This window comes from Paramisgurnus dabryanus, chromosome 19 (genome assembly GCF_030506205.2).
Source record: "Paramisgurnus dabryanus chromosome 19, PD_genome_1.1, whole genome shotgun sequence".
Taxonomy (NCBI): domain Eukaryota; kingdom Metazoa; phylum Chordata; class Actinopteri; order Cypriniformes; family Cobitidae; genus Paramisgurnus; species Paramisgurnus dabryanus.
Window position 1 is genome coordinate 32228386 of NC_133355.1, and position 22957 is coordinate 32251342.

At 40.5% G+C, this 22957-nt stretch overlaps 1 protein-coding gene across 1 annotated transcript in view; it reads right to left on the reverse strand.

The window, feature by feature from the left end:
* Positions 1-666: 666 nt before the first annotated feature.
* The window catches only part of LOC135735099 (CMP-N-acetylneuraminate-beta-galactosamide-alpha-2,3-sialyltransferase 1-like), a 473227-nt gene continuing 450936 nt past the window's right edge, over positions 667-22957 (reverse strand). Inside the window, exon 7 of the mRNA XM_073812757.1 lies at positions 667-776. Within this exon, the coding sequence (XP_073668858.1) occupies positions 699-776 (78 nt within the window). The 3' untranslated portion in view covers positions 667-698. The remainder of the gene's footprint in view (positions 777-22957) is intronic.

Sequence of the window (22957 nt, forward strand, 5' to 3'; positions counted from 1 at the left end):
GTGTGTAAGTGTGTATTAGTACATGCTAACGATATTCAAAAAGTACATACCTCAAAGAAAACGATGACGCGAGTTATCGTCTCTAACGTTTGAGGACTACAAAAAAACACTCGGATTGTAGGCAACAGTTTACTTCCTGGGATTAGTGACGTAGATAAGACCAGCATTATCATAGTTCAGCCCTCTCTGCTTTGCTTGGGTACGCCCTCAAAGACGAGGGTGGGGAGCGCTGAGTCAGAAGAGAGCTAAAATGCCGGAGGTTGGGAGTCCCTGCTTTGACTCTGTTTGCAAACTCTTGTTTCATCGTTTAAGCGATTAAATCTCTCGAGTAGACGCTGTCTCTTTAGATGCGAGGGCAAAATAGCACTTTATGGACTTCCACAGAGGACATCATGTTTAATACGGTTCCGGAAAAATCCAGTCTGAAGTTGTTCACGGAGTTTTCACAATAACTGCTTCTCATGAACCGAAGCTGGACGTCTCCTCCTGAAAGTTGGATTACTGTGCACTTCTGGATCACAGGCTGTAAGTATTCTGACTATTATATTTTCTTTAAAGTTACATCTTTTGTTCTTTTGGGTACTTTGTTACTATAATGATACTTTAGTGTTATTGGTTTAAAAATGTAAGAAAACTTACTCTAGTCCTGCACCTCAAAGGCTTATAGTCGGTACAATAAATGTTCTGTGTGTAGGGATTTAGACAATTTGTGCAAAACCTGGATGATGAATCACGCAGGTAAGAGGCCCTGGAACCTGTTGCATTCTCCTTAAAACCTAATAAGTAAAAACATAGCACTTATAAGCATAGCACTTATAAGCAGTCTTTCTTAATAAAGTTTACCATAGTGAAATAATGTAGAACATTCATTTCGATTAATACTTTCTTTGTGCTACATTTGGTGTTTCCATATAGTTTGCACAGTAATATAGTATGTAAGCCATCTTTTATAATAAAGTTTACTATAGTAAAATAATGTTAATAAGTGAAATAGTTTTATAATCATTTCAAAAAATACTTTCTATGTGCTACATTTGGTGTTTCCATATAGTTTGCAAAGTAATGTAGTACGTTATAATTACCTTTTGGATGTCTTTGCAACACATTTTCGTCTTCGTTTAGCATTCTGGCAGAGCTAAGGACACCTAAAAAAGTTAAATCCAATCGCGTTCATTGACGGAGATCGTTTATATCGTAACGGCCGTCTGAACTCTCTGGATCGAGCTTGAAGTGGTAAGGCAGTACAGACACCATCATTTATAGAGAAATATAGCGCTTGTTTATGTTGCCTGTGACTCTCAGTCAGAACCGGAAAACCCACGCGTAGTCAGGGGCGTAACCTTTCAAACACACGCCGAACCCAGTTGACCAATAACAGTTGAGTAGTCATCTGACCAATCCGAATACACTAGACATTTTGGGAGGCGGAGACAGGAACTAAATCCGAGCGTTTTCCAGACATGCAGAAATCGGTGAGGTATGTAAGCAATTTATAAGACTCACAGTGCATTAGTTCAAGTTTTAATAACATGTATGTACTAGGGGATATTACAACAACGTGCTAACGTGCTAATTTATTAGCATAATTGGTGCTCTTTAAGTAAAAAAAAATTCGTAGTTTTACACAATTTTTATGTAATTAGGCATTAAATCAATTTTAATATGCAATATATAATGTATGATTCTATGCTTTAGAATGTAGTGAACATTTTTTAGTAAAGAAAACTAAATTTTTTCCCAAGACAAACACTCTGATAAAGCACAGATGCTTGGATAATGTAACTAAAATACTTAAGTATTATACACCTCTGATTGTAGCTACACCACCCCCTCTCCCTTTTAGACGAGAAACGTGTTTATAATAATAGTCTTGTGGGGTTGATTCGTTTAAACTGATGTAATCGTCTGCTTTAAGCCAGGTTTCTGTGAGTGCATCTAAGTTTTGGTCAGTAATTATTTCATTGATAATAGGCTCTTTATTGGTAAGCGATCTAATGTTAAGAAGGCTGAATTTTAACATTTGAGTTTCATCTGTTAATGTATTGTGTTCTAATTTTATGTTAATAAGATTTGTACGAGACGAGGTAAACGGTGCTCTGTATTTATTTGTTCGAGGAACAGACACAGTCAAGATGTGTTGGTACTCTGGTAAAAAAGGCTCTATGTGCTGGGATATATGTGATCTTGACATGTCAAGGCAGCTAACAGACTGATGGGTAAGCCGATCTGCCTGCAGAGGTGTAAAAAGTACTCAAAAATATTACTCAAGTGAAAGTACAAGTACTGAGTGTAAATTTTACTCAATTAAAAGTTAAAGTATCTGGCCAGAATTATACTTGAGTAAAAGTAAAAAGTACCACATTAAAATTGTACTTGAGTATTAAAAAAGTAAAAGTAACAGGAATAATGAAAAAGAGAGATTCATGTTTAAGCTTTTAATCTCGAAAAACATGAAGTGAATGAACCACATACAAGGTTTTATCCTTTACAACTGTTTGTATTAAATTGTATTTCATCATCAAACTATAAGACTACTACCTAATTTCCAACATGATCTCACAAAGTTCCGTGGTACTTTCACAGGATTTTTTGCTCAATTTATCCGTGTCATTATCACGGATCTCCGCATTTTTCCGTGTCTGTACCATGGACTTTCTTTTTCGTGTCAGGTTCACGTATTGATTACTCAATTGTTTTTCCTATTTTTAAACCATTTCGCGTGGGTTTGGGGTTAGATTTGGGGTTTGGGTAAGGATGTCACTTTAACTATTGGTTTATTTTTTGAAACTGACACAGAAAAGAAAGTCTGTGGTACAGACACAGAAAAATGCAGAGATCCGTGACGATGACAATTAATTTCAGTATGCAACATGCTACTCAAAATTGTAAAACCTTGAATTTAACTTAAATTTCAAGCTCTATCAAGCCTCTCACAGGCAACCGATCCAGGAAGAGGTGTATTAGACCTTGTTCACACTGTCAGTCCAAATCCGATTTTGGTGCATATCCGATAGGAATCCAATCACATTTATTACACGGCTCTCTGGAATGCTTGATTCTGATTGGTCAGTTGAGACATTTGCAGGTTCGTTCTTTTCAAATAATAACCGCTCCAAAGTAATAACGCATAGCCGGTACTACTTGTATGTTTTAAATCCCTCCGCGCCAACAAAGATTACTGTTTGTCGCCATCTTGTGACAAACACTGGACAACCACAATTAAGAATGGAACATTTTGACATTAATTTTAACATGTACGGAAAAAACAAAACATTTAAACAGTGGATAGAAGAACGACAAGACACAGAGAGCTTACTGAGACTGAACTTGACAAAATAGAGCATGACAGCTACGAAGCAAAAAAAAAAAAAAAAAAAACAGAATGGGCATTAAAACTTCTCAAAGACTGGCTAAAACAGAAAAAATGGAGACAGACAAGTATGAAGCAGAGGATCTTAATAAGGTATTACGATCATTTTATGCATCGGTGTAAAGTTTCGCGTCGGGTCCTGATCACACTGTCGGGGCTTATTTCCCGATAACTTCCGGCTGCCTCTACATTATCCCTTACTTGGAACGTGTGAACGGCTAAAAACCACATGAAATCAGTTTTTTTTCTAATCCGTTTCAGGCTACATCCAGAGTTGGTTTGAAATCCTTTTCAAATCGCATTTCCAGAAATCCATTTCAGTCTGACGGCCCTGATCGCATATGTGTAGCTTTTCGGTTACGTCATGCTGTCACATCACATAAAACACGTCAGACGTTGAGGCAGATTGTCGTGCCAGAGCGACATCATTGCCATATAAACAGTGCAGATAATCCGGAAAACGGCTACAGGATGCACAGATCGGATCTGAACAGTTGTGATACACAATGTGGACAGTGAGTCTGTCAAGTTACACTTCATGTGTTGTCGGTTTTAAAGAAGTGAAAAAATCTTCATCATTAGATGAACTGTTGGCCAATTCCTTAGTGTGGTCCAAATGCTCCAGAATAAATAACATTTAAATTAAACTGGCCAACAGCGCAATTCAATTGGTTTGATAGAGCAAGGGAAAATAGAAGTACTTTTTGACTGTAAATAAAATTGTAAGAAGTAAAAAGTAAATTTTTTCTTAAAAAAATGTAATTAAGTAAAAGTAAAAGTATTGCTTTTTAATTGTACTCAAGTAAAGTAAAAATCCCCCAAAATAATACTTAAGTACAGTAATCAAGTAAAATTACTCAAGTACTTTACACCTCTGTCTGCCTGTTTCCTGACCTGGGCCCTGGATAGTCAGACAGTATCAAATGTAAGACTATTGGTCAGATTGTACCAGTCTCTGCACCAGTCCGTCCTGGGGTTTGTTTCATTCTGTTCTGTTTCATCAAACTATACAGAATGGACGATTTGAGCAGTATCCTTGCTTACTTTATTAATCACATGTACATAACAGCATTACAAGTGCCAGAACCTAGTTCTCTGTCTGTACGTCACTCACTTACGTTTGTGCATCATTCAAATCTGTCCCCTTGGGAACATGACAGGAAATCTAACAATCCACTTGTTACATCCTTTTTTTCACAAGTTATAAATTTTCTTTATAAACAAAATTAACATTTTCTTTGTACCTTCAGATGTAAACATTAATGCCTCAGAAAATGCCTGTAATTATCTTGCCTAAACTCAAAACAAACTTATAAAATGTCCTCTTATAACATTAACTTCAAGTGCATAGTTTGTAAACTTACAGGAGCAAAAATTTTCTATACAAATTAACTGTGCAATCAATTATAAATTTACCCTTTTCCCATCTCTACAGTGCAACTGAACACACAACCATACCTAGAAAATGACAAAACATATCAACTAATAATCTAACAAAGTATAATCCCTCAAATAGGTAGGCATTTTAACCTGACGACCCAACCTCGTAGTAACAGTGCTTTGATCACTACCCTGACCAGATTCAACAGCCACAGTTTGAGTGTTTGTCAACACACCTGTTTGTGCAGATGTTGAGGGTGGGCAGTAGTTGCGCCTGAGGTGGCGACGGTTTCTCCTCAGGACATTACCCGACTCCAACTCAACCTCATAAGATCTGGGACTCCATGGTCTAATCATTCTAGCTGTTTTCCAAGTTTTACAAGGCTCAAATGGTTGGACTCGAACACTGTCCCCTGATGTGAAACAGCCCAAGTCTTTCGACAGTGTATCTTTAGTAGGAAGAAGGGTCCGGGTCCTCCTGCTGTTAAGTCTCTGCGCTGGACTGGTCAGACCTTGGCTCGGTGTGTTGCAATGGTCCAGTAGGGCTAAGTATGGATCCTGTCCAGCAGCTTTCTGCATAAGACGATTTGCTGTTTAACAGCTAACTCCACCTTCCCATTGCTTCGTGAGTACCCGGGTGACGATGTTCTGTGCACAAATTCCCAGTTTTGGCTGAACATTTTAAAGTGTGAAGAGTTTTGTGGTCCGTTATCTGAGATGAGCCCATCTGGAATCCACTGACCAGCAAAGTGTGCTTTCAATTTGTGAATCATTGTGGTACTTTTGGTGTCTGGTAAATAATCAACCTCCCAAAAAATTTGAATAATAGTCCACGGTTACTAGGTAGTCTTTTTTGTGCCAAGAAAACAAATCAGTTCCTACCTTAGCCCAAGGTCTGTAAGCAACGTCATGGGGATGCAACTGACCTGCAGGTGTCACATTTGTTAATACACGTCTTTATTTGCTCAGTCATTCCTTGCCAATACACACACTAGTGTGCTAGTCTGAGGCAACCTTCCACTCCCAGATGTGTAGAGTGTATACAGCTCTTAGTGTGTCAGGAATAACTGCTCTTTCTCCCCTAAACACTATGCCATTCTGAAAGCTCAGCTCCTCATGAAAAGCAGAATAGTGTTGAATGTTTTGCTCGATGTCTTTTTTGTTCTTAGGCCATCCTGTAAGAGTCAACTTAATAATTCCTGCAACTTTGTGTCTTCCCCTCTATTGCCTCGCGAATAGTCTTTCTGCAGAGATTGTTAAGTAGGTAATCACGTTGACAGTCTCTAGATCTGCCTCTGTGTCTCCCTGATTGCTGTCAAGTAAATAACCTCTGCTTAGTGTGTCAGCTAGTAGCATGTCTTGCCCAGGCATATAGATCACATTAATGTTGATTTCTGCAGCCTTAGTAACATTCTCTGTAATCTCTTTGGTGCACTAAGTAGCGGTTTTCTCACAATATTCTCCAGTACTTATGGTCCATATTGATGGAACTTTTCCATTCCCAACACTATGGCCAAACATTCTTTTTCAATATGTGTGTAACCCCTTTCTGTGGGTGTCAGTGCTCTGCTCGCAAATGCCACAGTTTTTTCCTTTCTGTGCCAGGGCTGCTCCTAGTCCTGTCTCTGAGGCATCACATTGTAGGGTTAAATCCTCATTTTGGTCATAGTACTTGAGCAATGGTGCGTTTGTTATTTTGTCTTTCAATCTATTAAAAGCTGTCTTGTGCACCTCAGTCCATTCCCACATGTTCTCCTTGTGTGTAAGTTGTCTCAAAACTTCACAGTCGTCAGAAAGATGATCACAGAACTTTGAAAGGTAGTTTAGCATACCTACAAGTTTCTGTACCCCCTTAATATCCATAGGCCTCGGCAACTCCCGCACTTCTCCGGGTCAATGCGGAGGCCTTCTGCTATCAGCAAGTGTTCAATGTAGGGTACAGACTTTAAACTTATTTAAACTTGTCTGCATTGAGCTTAATGTATCTTTGTCTTCACCTCATCAGAAAACATCTCAGGTTTTTCTCATGATCTTTGTCTGCTTCCTCTTTTGTCACCCTCCCCCTTGATCAGTATATCATCCGCAATGATATACAAACCCGGTAAACCCTCTAGTGCTTGTATAAGTTTCCTTTGGAAAACTTCCGGAGCTGGGCTCATGCCCATTGGCATCCTGAGCCAACGATACTGTCTGAATGGGGTTGCGAACGTGGTGAGGTAGCTGGACTCTTCATCCAGTTTGACATGCCAAAATCCATGCTTTACATCACAGACAGTGAATACCTTGGCTTTTAAGAGTCCTGGCAGGACATCATCAATGGTCGGAAGAGGAAAATGGCTCCTTTTTAGTGCTCTATCCAGTGGTTTGGGGTCTATACAAATCCTTGGTTTTCCATTTGGTTTTATCACTGACACCATACTGCTTATCCAGTCAGTGCCGTGCTCCTCAGGTGTTATGATTCCTTGGCTTGCAAGATTCTTTAGTTCCTCTTTGAGTGGGGTCATCATTGAAACAGGCATTCTGCGTTTAGGTAGTTTCACTTCACATTTTCCAAGTGGTCGTAATCTGCTTTTTGACAAGTATTTTCTCTGTGTTATCCAATTGTATATTTGGGTTTAACAGTTGCATTGGGATAACATTACAAGTAGCACCACAGTCTATCTGAAAGTTAACTAGCTTTTTGTCCAACAACATACCTGCAAAGAGATGTTGACTTTTGCTGTGTGCTTCTTCAACCTGATCTCACGAATTTCCGTGGAATAGTCACGGAATTTTGTGCTCATTTTTCCGTGGCATTCTCACGGATTGGATACTCAACTGTTTTGTCCTATTTTCTTACCATTTTCGCTTCGGTTTAGGGTTAGATTTACATGAAATGACATCCCTACCCAAACCCAACTCTAACCCCAATGCCAGGCGACAATTGTTTAAAGTTTAGAAAATATAAAATAATAAATCAGAAAAAATAGTATAAACTAATAGTTAAAGTGACATCCTAACGCAAACACCAAATCTAACCCTAAACGAAAATGGTTTGAAAATAGGAAAAAGCAGTTGAGTAATCAATCCGTGAGAATGCCACGGAAAAAGACAGTCCGTAGCAGGGCCACGGAAAAATGCGGAGATCCGTGAGAATGCCACGGAAAAATGAGCACAAAATTCCGTGACTATCCCACTGAACTTTGTGAGATCATGTTGGCTTCTTTCACTTGATTTATTGTCTCTTTGCTTTCACTGATGTCTGTTATTGTCATGATGTCCTCACATGACTCACTTTATTCTGAAATTGTGTGTACCGGTCTGCCTTTCTTGTTTTTTCTCAAACCTGGACTTGCATTTTGCAGCAAAGTGGTTCTCCTTTCCATATTTCTTCCACTTCTTTCCATAGGCTGGACATCTGTGTTTATTTTTCTCATGTATGTTGCCACAAAAGTTAAAGTTAATCTCCTCCTTTTTGTCTTTCCTTGGATTTTTCTTCATTGCATGTATTTCTTCCGTCGTTTAACCTTGTATGGTTTTGCTGTTCACTTTCGACAGTTCAGTAGCTCTGCATATTTGCATTATCCAGCGTTACGTTTTCTTCCCTTAACAGTCTTTCCCTCATCGCAGGGATCTGTGACATATCTATCAATATTTTCGTCTTGTCCTTGGTCCCTAACAAAAAACTTATATCACTCAACTGTCTCATTCAGTTGTGGATTGCAATGTTTATCAAACTGCGTCATCATTGTACTCACTGTCCTTCTCACAGATGTATCACTGCTTGTCAGCATTGTTAAAAGTTCCCTCCCTCTCTCTCCAAGGAGGTAATTAAACAACTTAACTTTAGTTGTCTCTTCTGCATCGGGCATAGTGAGGTCCGTATACAGTGTAAACTCCTCTTTCCAACTTTCCAAGTTTTCGCTACGTTGGCTGAATCCAAACAAAGCATTGGAGGCAACTTGAGACCATCCATTGCGATGTCTGGCGCCGTTTTCTGTTCTGGCTTAGGCTCCGTAAACACTCTGTAATCCCTCACTCAAGCTCACTCAAATCTGTCACCTTGGGAACATGACAGGAAAACTAACAATGCACTTGTTACAGGATTTGTCCAATCAGAGTTCAGATGGTGAAGAGGACCCTGAGGTGGTTTTATGAGGTGTGGACAAGGTGGCTGCGGTGCACTGGAGCTGCGGTTCAGTGTTGTGTCCTTTAGGCACTTGGCAAAGATGTGTACTGCTCGCCTGTGGATATGGATGTGGTCATAGAGGCTGCTGAGATTCAGAGTCGGGTGTTGAGACAGGTGTACATTAGGCTTTAGGGTACAGTGTCTAAACACCCTTGTGTTAAAGATCCTATTCTTTCTGTGTTTTTGAAGCTTTGATTGTGTTTTCAGTGCGCAATATAACATGTGTTCATGTTTCACATAAAAAAACACATAATTTTTCACACAATGTACTTATCTCTATAGCGCTGTTTTGACTGACCTCAAAGCCGGCTGATGTCTTCCTTGTTCTATTAAGTCCCTCCTTCAGAAATATGTATCGAGTTCTGATTGTGTAGCTTGTTTAGTGTGTTGTGATTCGATAGCAGCTTAAGCTGCATTCAGACTAGCAACAACTAGCAGTAACAGAGTGACACAATCTCATTGATTACAATGGAAGTTGTGTGACTTCCGCCTACACGAGCGACAGAGTAAGTTAAGTTGTGTGTCACAGGTCGGAGTGGACCACAGATGTCGTGAGTCTCGCCCCTCCCTAGTTTCCACATTGAGGAGGTCCCAAAAGCACCCCAATGACCAGACACACGAGAGAGTAAGTATCAATTTAAAACAAATCTTAATTAAATTATTTAAAATGAAGAAAGGGGCAGGGGAAAGGTGACACTAAAACTATAACTCTCCGGGCCAGGGAGAGTGGGATTTCCAGAGTCGCCTAGACTCTCACGGGGACTGGGAGGGTTAGTCGCTCTGCTTCTTTTCCAGTTTGTGTCCATCTGTAACTTGTAGTGGGTATTCCTAATCAAGCTCCTCTTTTTTTCCACAGCCGTTGCAGTCCAATTCCTCCACTCCTGGTTCCTGGACGGAAGGGACGCACACAGGTAAGTATAAAGGTAAGTATGGGAGAGAGCGCGAGTAACTGGGTTTATCTCATCCAGCAGATGCGTATCCTGCGGTCGTACACTAAGGCGTCCAATGAATCTGCGGGGGCTCAGGGGGTCAGCCTGGAGCGGCCCAAAAACACACAAGTGAGTAATCGGCTGTTAAGAGGAGTGCAAGGGGTCCAACGTTCCGTATCCAGACGTCGAGGGAATTCTACAGGTAAGTATAGAAAGTCATACACTGAGTACACAGATTCAACCAATAAAGCATGGGAACCAGGCAAGTACACTGAACTCATAGCGTGGATGCTCGGGTAGGTGTCAAAGGGGTAAATACACTGGGCTCGTAGCTTGGATGTACAGGTGGGTGTCAAGGGGCAAATACACTGGGCTCGTAGCTTGGATACACAGGTAAGTGTAAAGGGGCAATAACACTGGGCTCGTAGCTTGAATGTACAGGTAGGTGTCAAGGGGCAAATATACTGGGCTCGTAGCTTGGATGTACAGGTAGATCTCAAGGGGCAAATATACTGGGCTCGTAGCTCGGAAGTACAGGTAAGTGTAAAGGGGCAATGCACTGGGCTCGTAGCTTGGAAGTACAGGTAAGTGTAAAGGGGCAATAACACTGGGCTCGTAGCTTGGATGTACAGGTAGGTGTCAAGGGGCAAATACACTGGGCTTGTAGCTTGAATGTACAGGTAAGTACAAAGGGGCAATACACTGGGCTCGTAGCTCGGATGCACAGGTAGATGTACAGGAACAATGCACTGGGCTCGGAGCTTCAGTATGCAGGTAGGGGTCAAAGGGGCAGATACACTGAACTCGTGGCTTTTAATGTACAGGGGAGGTGTGTTGGGCAGACACACTGGACTCGTGATATTGAAAGCTCTGGGAAATGTAAAGGAGAAGCAACTTCAACCTTATGTAGGTTGAATCACACAGCGAATCCTCCTTATTGGGACGGATTCCTGGCAGACACACTTAGACGGGGGCTCCTGACACGTCGTAACACAGTCCCTCGCCGATACAGAGCCCTTGGCTCAATACTAAGGATCGGCAGTAACACACACAGAGCTATATAAGCAAGGGAATACTTCAGTGAGCAAATAATGTCAATACATCACCACTGGGCTGCACAAAGGACTCTCTTCCACAACGTGACCAGAGATCTAGACAGGGGGGGCATCTGAAACACTCACAGCGTGTAATCACACACAATACAGCACATCCACTTCTCCACACAGTAGTTAATCTGATTTCTATGCCTTCAGTGCTTCACACAGTACTCACAGTAAACCTCCTCTCCTTAGAGAGTTCACAGCAACAACAGATGGAAGGATGGATTATAGATCGCCGTCTGGGTATGTATAAATGTAGCGATCATCCAACGACACCAGCTCCCTCTCTTTCATCCAGAGCTTCATCTTCGGCCTAAGGGGCTAGTGCTGACAACATATACACACCACTGCACTCAAATCTTCAAGTGTAAACACAGCAATGACAAGACTCACCCACAGCAATCCACACACTCACGGTGACTAAAGGCCGCACCGCCACAGGGGCTGGGAGTAGGCCCGGGATGGCAGACAGAAAGGCTGACGCGAAGGATGGCTAGGTAGGCGTCACCCCGCGACCATAATCCACACTGCTGTTCCTTATAGAGTCATGCTGGCACACACTGCCCATACAAACATTCAAGAGCTGTAGCAATGCGTACTCACAGGTTCGTCGGTCCACGACAATTTTCTTATCCTTATCCTCCTCAACGCGTCCTTAGATGATGCCAACGATCAATACAGGAGACTGAAGAACAAGCAGTGTATGTAAACACAAGGTTGCAATGAAGACTTCTTAAATATATATTGAACTCACTACTCCTTTAATTCCTCTTCGTGTGTGCTACCAAATCCACAATATCCTTGGTACGTCTCTCTCTCTCTCTCTCTCTCAGCCCACTTGTTGCTCCGTCTCGCCGCCCGTCTCGACCGGAATAACAACTCCCCTTTCTGTTCCTTCAATGCTCTTTTTATACTCTACCTCTTCCTTAATTCATCCAATTGACAATTGCCACGTTTATTTTCACACCTGCACGCAATGAAGCCCAAATTCAGTTGCCCAGAGTAACCAGGAAGTAGCGGTGCATCACGGATTCTCATCCGGACGGAACTAGTAATTGCCACTTTTGGTTCCGCTCTTGAATCACCCCGTGACATTGTGCCCATGTTTAACTTTATGCAAATTATGAGCGACATTCGGGAGTGACTACCAATGAGAATGAAGCAGGGGAGTTCACGTCATCCGTCTCTCATCAGTTACTGGATTGGACGTTGCTCATTTGTTTATGACAACCAGATATAGAATCGCCTCTTTTGAAAGAGACGAGCAACACAGCGACAAATTTGCTTATAATGTGAATGTACCTTTAGCCTACCGTTAGCTTAGTTGGCGACTGACGTATTCCTGTGGGCGGAGGTTAGTCAAAAAACTGTTCTCATTAAAGCAGAAAGTAGAGGGCTGTAGTCCAAACCAGCCATTCGCTGTAGGCTTTGAAAGGGGAATTCTGTTAAAGAAAATATATTGCCTGGTCGTGAACTTTGAGCTTTATCATTTTACAGGTATTATTTATGCTATTATAGTAACATTACACACTATCTAGGGTTTAAAAAATGGGATCAGGAAGAATGTGACCTTTAATGCTCCTGATGGTGTCTGAGTGGAAATCAGTATGCAGCAGCAGGGTCGAGAGAACAATTTTGGAGGCGGAAAAATTTTAAGGATGCTTTCTCTGTCACATTTGTGAGAGCTGTAGCTACTTGCTCTTTCTGGGCTCTCAGGTCATTGGTTTCAGTTTGGATAATAATGTGACTTGGGGAACCCAGTTGTTTGTGTAACCCTATCAATTTTACCCCAATAAAGTCCTGAAATTACCTTAAATGCAAACACCTAAAACGAGAGTAAAGTGCAATACCTAGTCCACCACTAAGTGGCAGTGCACAATGAAACGTTCTTCTGCTGCTGATTCTGGCATTTGTTTTGCCTTGGGAAAAGCCTGAAAAAGGGAGCTAGAGCAGAAGTAAATTTTAAGATTTAAATTGATTTAGAGAACGAAATATATCCTCGATGTTGAACAACATTGAAAATTAGACAACGCCTGTTGTAAAAAAGTTATCTTGGTGAGTGAAAACTATAATTTTGTGTTGATTAGCTTGAAGCTAAAATGGTGACTAAAAAGTTTACATTTCAACGTTACAGTGGATTACAGTGGATCTACAATAGCGGTGGATGTTACGCCACAGGTCAATTTTGTTGTATATTCTAATCTTGGTACAATGAAAAAATGCATTTTGGAAGGAAATAATTTTGTTTTGAGTCAAGTATGTCGATTTTTAGCTGCTATGCTATACTGTACTTTTGTTTGTTCAATTCCATTTTATTGATTTTAATTTTAAGTTGTATTAATGAGCATATGGACTTTTAAATGATGAAAGGATGGAAAAAAGGACATTTATACTTTTTTGTGTGTAGACTGTTTTTTATGCTGCTTCTGGTCCTGGATCCCTTGTGTTCTTTCCACCGAAGCTGGGTTCTTCTCTGTTCGCCCTGGTGCCTGGTTCCCTGGTCCACTGCCTCAATAACAGCGCTGCAAAGGTTCCATTGGGTGGTTTGATATGGACGCTAAGTATTGAAGGGGTGGTTGAATAGTTAAAATATTTGAGGACACTCAAGGGTAATTCATATTTTTTTTAGATATTTCCCTTTTGGTTTTAGTTTTATTAGATCTCAAAAGTTGTGTCATGTGTTTCTTTTGGGGTGGTCTTTTGGCCATATGATCAGCACATAACCAATCTCCTTATCGAATCTAAAATAAGATAACTCCTACAAAAGATTATTTTAGCCTGCCATAAGCAGAACTACCAACGTAGGGTTACATTTCTCACATAGGAGCTCCAGGGCCTTCTCTTTGTTCGGACACCATATTTATCTGATTTTCTTTTCATTAAGAAATTTGCCATTGGAGTCCATTAGAAGTACAATCTGAGGTTGTAGTTTACTGCTGGTGCTGGATGGAGGAGGGCTGCTGCTGATGTTTGTGTCAGTGATGGGAGGAGAGGGCTGTTTATCTTCTGTCTGTGTCAGTTGCTCTTTCAGAACTGGAAGATGATTTCTGTAGCTCTTTCTGTCCTCTCTCAGCTCTTCTATCTCGTGTTGTATTGTACAAAGTTGTTTGTTGTAATGTTAATTTCGTCTGACAAGAAGAGACTAAATATGTTCGTCAACAACCTTTTCTTTCCATGACTAAGACGAGACGATGACAAGACTGCACCAATTTCCAAAAAGACTGACTAAGACTAAATTAACATGCATTATTGTTGACTAGGGGTGTCCTCGACTAAGGATTTACATATAAAATGCTGTATATAAATATACTTTATATATGCTGTATATATTGGGAGAAAGCTGTTATATGTGAAATCAGATAATGTGCACCCATATACGAACAAAATTGAATGATCCTCATTTCATTACACATCTGCGACGATTCGACTATGAGATTGGTAGTCGAATCAGGCTTCTATCGATGCATCGAATCTTCGACTATTCAGGGTCACCCCTATTGTTGACGAAAAAAGATAAGACTAAAATGAAAAACTACGATAAAACCTCTCTTCATTTTCTTCTATAATCGTCTCTACCTTTTCATCATGAGATAGAATATTCAGCCATTACGTTACACCTTCAAAATACACTTAATGAGTTCATGCTTTTGCTCAAGTACAGATCTCATACCCCTGTTGCTGCCAGGCTGTGGCTGTTGCTGCCACCTGTGGCTGCAACATGAAACTACATCGAGCAAAAATACAACACCAATAGATAGCGAACACGAGCGGCAACGACATGCTAGGTAGAAGGAAGAGGCTCGATATTTGGTTGCATTTTACCTCAATGATATTGACAAAAAGTCAGAATGTGTCATCATAACTGACGGGAAGTGCTGCGGACGAACAATATCGGGAAAAAACATCTTAAGCAACATTTAAAGGCTAAACACCCACACATTCCGGTAAGTTAACTTAAATCTAACTTAAGTCTTATAAGCTAATGCTGATTTTAGGCATCTACGCTGTAAATCAACCAGTTAGCTGGTGTTGTGACACATACAGTATGCAGGTTATATATATTTTATATAACTTATTTTGCCACATGTGTCAGAAAACCACACACGTTTAACAAAGTTGCATTCAACAAAAATCATTCAACAAGTCAGGTAATTATTACATTTAACCAATATTTGAAATGTGTTAAACACTATTTGACTTAAAGTGGTTATCAGAAATAATCTAAGAAAATCATGCATTTAAAAAAATACTAAAATGTTTTAACTAAAACTTCTCTAAAAAACCTTGAGTTGTCTTTTGACTAAAACTAGACTAAAATGACGAGACTTTTAGTCAACTAAATCTTGACTTACAAAAAAGATATGTGAATGACTGAATATGACTAAAACTAACAAGGACATTTGGCACAAGATTAAAGGGTGTCGCACACCGGACACGCAGCGGCACGCCGTTCTACAAAAATTGAACACATTGTTTTCTATGAGTGTACGCACACCGGCACCGTCAGGTGGCGCCCAGCTATGACTCAGGAAGTTGCTCAAATCCCTGTCTCGCCACAGAGCGCCACTGACGTAGTTTAACATTTAATAACATTAATTCATATTTGTCCCAAATCATTAACGGTTAACATTGGCTGCTAACTTATATTTTGCATTTTGAAGTAGACGCTATCTGACTAAGCTTCTGCTATTTAATGTGCGGTTTCGGTCCTACAATACCTCAGAGTTGTCCTAGATGCGACTGTCAAGGTTTGTATCTAGAAAAATACACTGAGGCAAGGATCCAAGTGCAGATGAAACAAACTTTATTAAAGGCTTAAATAAAGGACAGAGAAAACCACTGGGCTGAGCCAGGTAGCAAAATAGTAGATAAGACTGGAGATCACAACCGCCGTGCTGGTCAGGAGGAGAAAAAGTCACTAGCACACACTGGAGATCACAACCGCCATGCTGGTCAGGAGGAGAAAAAGTCACAAGCACACACTGGAGATCACAACCGCCGTGCTGGTCAGGAGGAGAAAAAGTCACAAGCACACACTGGAGATCACAACCGCCGTGCTGGTCAGGAGGAGAAAAAGTCACTAGCACACACTGGAGATCACAACCGCCAAGCTGGACGTAGAAAACCACAGATTCGAATCGGGGAGAGATGAGATGACCAATCGGCAATTAAGGCCAACAGATAGCTGGGCAGTGATTACAATCCGTCACAGTGCTGCTGGACAGCGGGCATAACCAGAACTCTGGACAGCAATCGGCAATGAAGGCCGACAGATACAACAGGGCAGCGGTCACGATATCCCTCAGTGCTGCTGGACAGCGGTCACATCCAGGAAGAGGAGTAGCTGGACACCGGCAGGGCAGAGAGAGGATAATCAGGAAACTGGAGCAGAGGGGAGCGGAGGTGCTGTAATCCTATGAGAGATGTAGAGCAGAGACAGCAGACAGAACAGGCAGGGGAAATAATAAAGGACAAAAAGGTAAAAAAAGTTAAAAAATAATCCAAAACCGGCGACCACAACAGGACATGACAGAGGTACACAACTATGACGAACTCGCGAGGAGCAAAAGAACAAAGGGAGACTAAATACCAAACGAATTGGGGAGAAAATGAGGAACAGGTGAGGGACGCAGGTGTAAGAAATTAGTGATGATGAGATCACCCTGGTGACAAACGAGCACGTGAGGAACTGTCAAAACACAAAACAACAAAAACACAGAGAAGGAAAAAAAGACAGAGCGGTTGATAGACCGAGATCGTGACAGTGACTTGACGTGACGCTGCGCTGAGCTGCGCGTCCAGTGTGTGACCCCCTGAAGACTAAATAAAAAATAGGTGACAAAATTAACACTAGTTTGTTTTATTCTTCTCTTTGGTTTTTCAGTTCCAGAATTGCGTCTTTAAGCATAGCTATTTCTTTCCTATAATCCTCTTGGTTCTCTGTTTCCTTCCTCCATGTACCTCCTCTATCACGTGGATGTGTCTGCAGTCTGCTGCAGTGTTGGTCTTTTTTCTGTTCATTTTCTTTTATCTGAGTGAAATCATTTTCAAACAGTTTCAGATTCCCCTGAATCATGACAGTCCCGTTTTTGTATAGGTTAGCTGTTAACATGACTGAATCAGAATCATCATCATCTTTAATCTGTAGTTTCCATCCCTGATGACTAAGGGGAAATGTTGCCTGCTCGCTGAGTGCCAGGCTTCTGGCTCTTCTGTATAAAAGATGATGTTGCTGACCTCTGTGCTCTTATATAGATCTGAGTACAGTGTTTCTGTGTTGTCTAGAAAGTTTCTCTCTATGCTTTTTCTTTAAGGTCTCATTTGTAGCTGAAGGTGGATATTTGATGGGGATGGATTCTGGCATTGTTCAAATATTGTGACTGTTGCTGGCCATTGGTTTTTGGTTTTTGAATATGCAGAAATCCACTGAAGTTTAGCCTTCAAACTATATATTGCCCAGGGACTACGGGTGGAAATTAGCTCTTGAGCTATAATCTGGTACTATGCATCTTTCCTTCTGAGGTTAATGTTTAATGAATGCTGTCCCTGTTTCTTTAAATAATAATATTCAAAAAATTCAAATATTAGGACAAAATCCTTACCCAAAATTAAGTTTGGATTGTACATCTGTACTTACATTGTGATTGAGTTTTTAGGCCTTTGGTAGCTGTTCTCAGCTAGTTTTCTCATAGTTTCTCTTAATAATATGAAAAACTGTTTAAAAGTCTTCTTTCAGATATAATTAAGTTGAAGCAAGTATTGTTGTCTCAAAATGTATGTCTTATCAAAAAAAAAAAAAAAAAATCAGGAGCTCATTTTGTTGCTGCTGCCTCAACGTCTCTCTCTCTCTCTCTCTCTCTCTCTCTCTCTCTCTCTCTCTCTCTCTCTCTCTCTCTCTCTCTCTCTCTCTCTCTCTCTCACTGTGTGTGTGTCTGTCTGTGTCTCTCTGTCTGTCTATGTGTGTGTGTGTGTGTGTGTGTGTGTGTGTCGGTTTCTATGTCTGTCTGTCTGACTGGGAGAGTTTGCATCAAAAGCAAAGGATATATATATATTTTTCTAAATATGTTTAGAAAAATGTGTTTAGTTGTTTCAAAATACAGGTTTGAATATAGAAAAACCTTATTGGGCATCTCAAAATGCACTGATGTTGTTGTTATGCAGTTATAAATTAAATATTTTAATATGTTTGTAGAAAAAGCTTATTGTTCAATGAATGCACTGTCGTTTCAAAATACAGCATTTGAATGTAGAAAACCCCTAGTTGGGCATCTCACAATGCACTGATGTTGTTGTCTGGAAGTTTTAGAGTACAACATGAGCATGTTTAAATGTAGAGAAAAAGTCTTTAGTGTGCAAAAATACAACATTTGGGCTCCATTGCTGTGTCATCACTGCATATCTCCTTGGCCCCTCATGTGGGATGCTTTCATGAACTGGCTCCAAACACAAGCTAATTGAATATCCCTGCTCTATGTGTTAGGGATACAATACTGACATCTGCTGGTTTGTGGAAAAAATTTAGAAACTATAATATAAAGAAAGAAAATGCAATGACATATATCCAGTAGAGGTCCACAGGGACTCATTTCATTTTCACTTATTTTTTCTTAATGCTTCAAAGTCTCCTCACAACTTTATGATATATATTTTGTGAATATAAGCTTATGAGTAAATAAACCAATATAATACAAAACTAAACAAAACAACAATAAACTGTTTAGCTGCCTTTCATCTTTCTTTTATCTGCCCTTTTCACTCTTTTTCTCTTTTTATTGAAGGAGTAAAAGAACATACAATAATACAATCAAAGGTACACTTAATTTCCTTCTATTTTAAATATAACATCAACACCCCCACCCCACCCACCCAAGCCTATCCCTTCCCTGACCAGCTGAACTACAACACAGCTTAATGTCTGACATCTTTTCAAGGCATGGACCTATGCATACCATAGTGATGGTATTAATATTATTATTAAAATAATAGTATTGCGGTATGAATAGATAAAAGGAAATAATAGTAATAATATTTCTTTAGCCATTCTGCGAGACAAATTACACTGAGAACAAAACATCCGACAGCATCACACACACACACACACACAAACAATTAACAACTGGGTAATTCCTTCAAAATTTTAAAATATGACAAAATGGTTTCCCAATTTGAGTAAAACCTGTCCATCGATCCCCTTAATGTATTTTAAAATTTTAAAAAGGACATAACATCTCATAGCCAATCTGTCACAGAAGGAGCGGTAGGGGATTTCCAACATAACAAAATTCTTCTGCGGGCCAGCAATGAGGTGTAAGCAATAATGTCCTTCTGGTTTGCAGTTAAAGGAGTTATAATTTTTTTTCAATTCAATTCAATTTTATTTATATAGCGCTTTTCACAAAAGTCAATTGTTTCAAAGCAGCTTTACATAAATAGAAGCAGTGAAAAGCACAGAAAACCGACAGATAGCACAACAAAATACATGATAGCATAAGCAGTTAAATTTGCTCCACTATGACTCAATATTATAAGTGAACGTATTACTAAAGTAACGTCTAGAAGAGGAAGCTAAGTAAAGCCCAAAAAGGCTGCCTCCCCGGGGTGAAAAACCCCCTAGGAGAAAAAAACCCCGGGCTTTTATCCGAAGAAAAATAAGTCCTAGGAGGGAAAAACCCTTGGGAGAACGGATAAGGAGATTTAGCGGAGATTTAGCGGTTCTGCCGGTGATCGTTGGTCAGGCATCAGCTGGGCATCACGTTGAAGGACGGCCAGTAGATCAGAGGTGTGCCGACTTTCACATTTACCGGGACTGGGTCTGTTTGTCTCGTTGTCCTCGGGTCGAGGATGAGACAGGGAGAGAAAAACAAAAACGTATTAGCGTAGCGGCCGTTCATATGTATTGAAGTGTCACACAGTGATGTGGTTTAACTCAGCTTAGTTCCAGACAGACTAACTATTGCGGCATAATTATATTATCCACAGTTGAGGATTTAGCAAATTGGGGGCCAAATGCGAGGGTATATATGGTAAATAAGGGTCACCTTCCGATCTTTAAGAGAAAATGAAACCTGACGACCCGTTTGACTAAGGCCTAAAGCCCCACTGTCGTCGTTAATGCAGGTTCAGTGGCAAACGGGACTATATTGTATACCATTTACAGGGCCACGAGAAAACGCCAAAACATCGCAACCCGACCATACGTGCTAACCCGTTTGACTAAGGCCGGAAGCCCCACTGTCGTCGTTAATGCAGGTTCAGTGGCAAACGGGTCTATATTGTATACCATTTACAGGGCCACGAGAAAACGCCAAAACATCGCAACCCGACCATACGTGCTAACCCGTTTGACTAAGGCCGGAAGTCCCACTGTCGTCGTTAATGCAGGTTCAGTGGCAAACGGGTATGTATGGCATACTATTCACAAGACACACGAAAGCGTGAAAAACGCAACCCGACCATACATACCAACCCGTTTGACTAAGGCTGGAGGCCCCACTGTCGTCCTTAATGCAGGTTCAGTGGCAAACGGGTCGGTATGGCATACTATTCACAAGACACACGAAAGCGTGAAAAACACAACCCAACCATACATACCAACCCGTTTGACTAAGGCTGGAGGCCCCACTGTCGTCCTTAATGCAGGTTCAGTGGCAAACGGGTCGGTATGGCATACTATTCACAAGACACACGAAAGCACCAAAATTGCAACCCAACCATACGTGCCAAACCGTTTGACTAAGGCCGGAAGCCCCACTGTCGTCATTAATGCAGGTTCAGTGGCAAACGGTGGCAAACTATTTAATGCAATTCATTTTAATTGTTCATGCAGAAAAGGTTTTTATTTATTTATTTGGTTGGTCTGTGTTATGACCGTGAGTGCTTTGTTCCGTAAAAATAACTGTTGCGAGTTAAGTACCTTTACTAGACAAATTATGCGAATGCTTTGTTGAAGAGAAAAGTTTTAAGTCTAGATTTAAAATGATCGACTGTGTCTGATTCTTGGACATCGGTTGGTAAATCATTCCAGAGCTTAGGGGCTAAGTAGGAAAAGGATCTTCCACTTTTAGACACTTTTGATAGTCTAGGGATAATCAATAGGCCAGAATTTTGCGACCGTAGTGTGCGTGATGGATTGTATTCTGATAGTAATTCTCTAAGATATGAGGGTGTTAAGCCATTTAAAGCTTTGTAGGTGATTAGTGATATTTTAAATTGTATGCGGTATTTAACTGGTAGCCAGTGTAAAGATGCCAGAATTGGGCTTATGTGGTCATACTTCTTAGATCGAGTAAGTACCCTTGCAGAGGCGTTTTGAACTAGCTGAAGCTTGTTGACCTGATTTAAATGGCATCCCCCGAGTAGCGAGTTACAATAGTCTATTCTAGAGGTCATAAAAGCATGAATAAGCTTCTCTGCTTATTTTGAGATATTTCTAAGATGAAAGAATGCTGTGCGGCAGACGTTGGCGATATGACTATCAAAGGATAAGTTGCTGTCGAACATCACACATAAGTTCCTAACCGTGGAAGATGGCACCACAGTACAGCCATCTATGTGCAATTTGTAATCTGACATATTATGTTTGTAGCGATTTGGTTCAATAATAAGTATCTCTGTCTTATTGGAGTTGAGCTTAAGAAAGTTATGTGCCATCCAGTCACTAACATCGCTAATGCACTCTTTTAGCTTAGAAAACGTGTGTGTTTCGCTGGGATGCGAGGAGATGTAAAGCTGGGTATCATCCGCATAGCAGTGAAAACTTATGTTATGTTTCCTGATAATGTCTCCTAGGGGTAACATGTATAACGAGAACAGGATAGGACCTAAAACTGATCCCTGCGGTACACCGTTTTTAACCAGGGAGTGATATGACTCTTCCTCATTTACATAAACAAAGTGATAGCGATTGGTTAGAAATGACCTAAACCAGGCTAGCGCCTGACCACTGATACCAACATAGTTTTCTAGTCTATTGAGTAAGATTGTGTGATCTATTGTGTCAAAGGCTACACTAAGGTCTAGTAATATAAGAATTGAGATTTCACCACGATCGGAAGTTAATAGGAGGTCATTTGTAACTCTAAGCAACGCTGTCTCTGTGCTATGGTGGGGCCTGAATCCTGATTGGAACTTTTCATATGTACTATTATTTGTCAAGAATGTGCGTAACTGGCTTGCCACTACCTTTTCTAATATTTTCGAAAGAAAAGGGAGATTTGAGATTGGTCTAAAGTTATTAAGCTCTCCTTGATCAAGCTGAGTTTTTTTAATCAGCGGTTTAATAACTGCTAGCTTGAAAGCTGTTGGAACGTATCCTATTTCTAGCGATGAGTTAAAGGTATTTAGAACCGGGGTTGACACTACAGGGAATACCTCTTTAAGTAGTTTTGTGGGAACGGGGTCTAATATACAGGACGATGATTTGGATGATGTGACTAGTTTAGAGAGCTCATCTATTGTAGTAGGTTTAAATGAATCAAGATGTTCGTATGGTAGTCTAGTGTTAAGTGAACTAATGGGTAGAGTGGTGGCTGCTTGGGTAGCTACGATGTTTTCCCTAATAGCCGAAATTTTGTTAGAAAAGAAGTTCATGAAGTCGTTACTATTGTGTTGAAGTTTACTATTGGTTTCTGTTTGTTCTTTGTTTCTAGTCAGTTTCGCAACTGTGCTAAAGAGGAAACGAGGGTTATTATGATTCTCATTTATAAGCTTGCTAAGATATGTAGATCTGGCGGTTTTAATAGCCTGTCTGTAGTGTTTAACACTCTTTCCATGCTGCACGCCATACTTCTAACTTTGTGCTTCTATAATTTCTTTCCATTTTTCTAGCTGCCTTTTTAAGGGCTGCGGTGTGATGGTCATACCATGGAGCTGGCGGTTTTTCTTTGAATCTCTTTTTTCGAATGGGAGCAACGACATCCAATGTCTTAGAACAGACATTGTTTAGGTTTTCTATTACAATATCTAGATCGTCACAGTTATCTGCTACATGTTTCATTTGGGACAGGTCTGG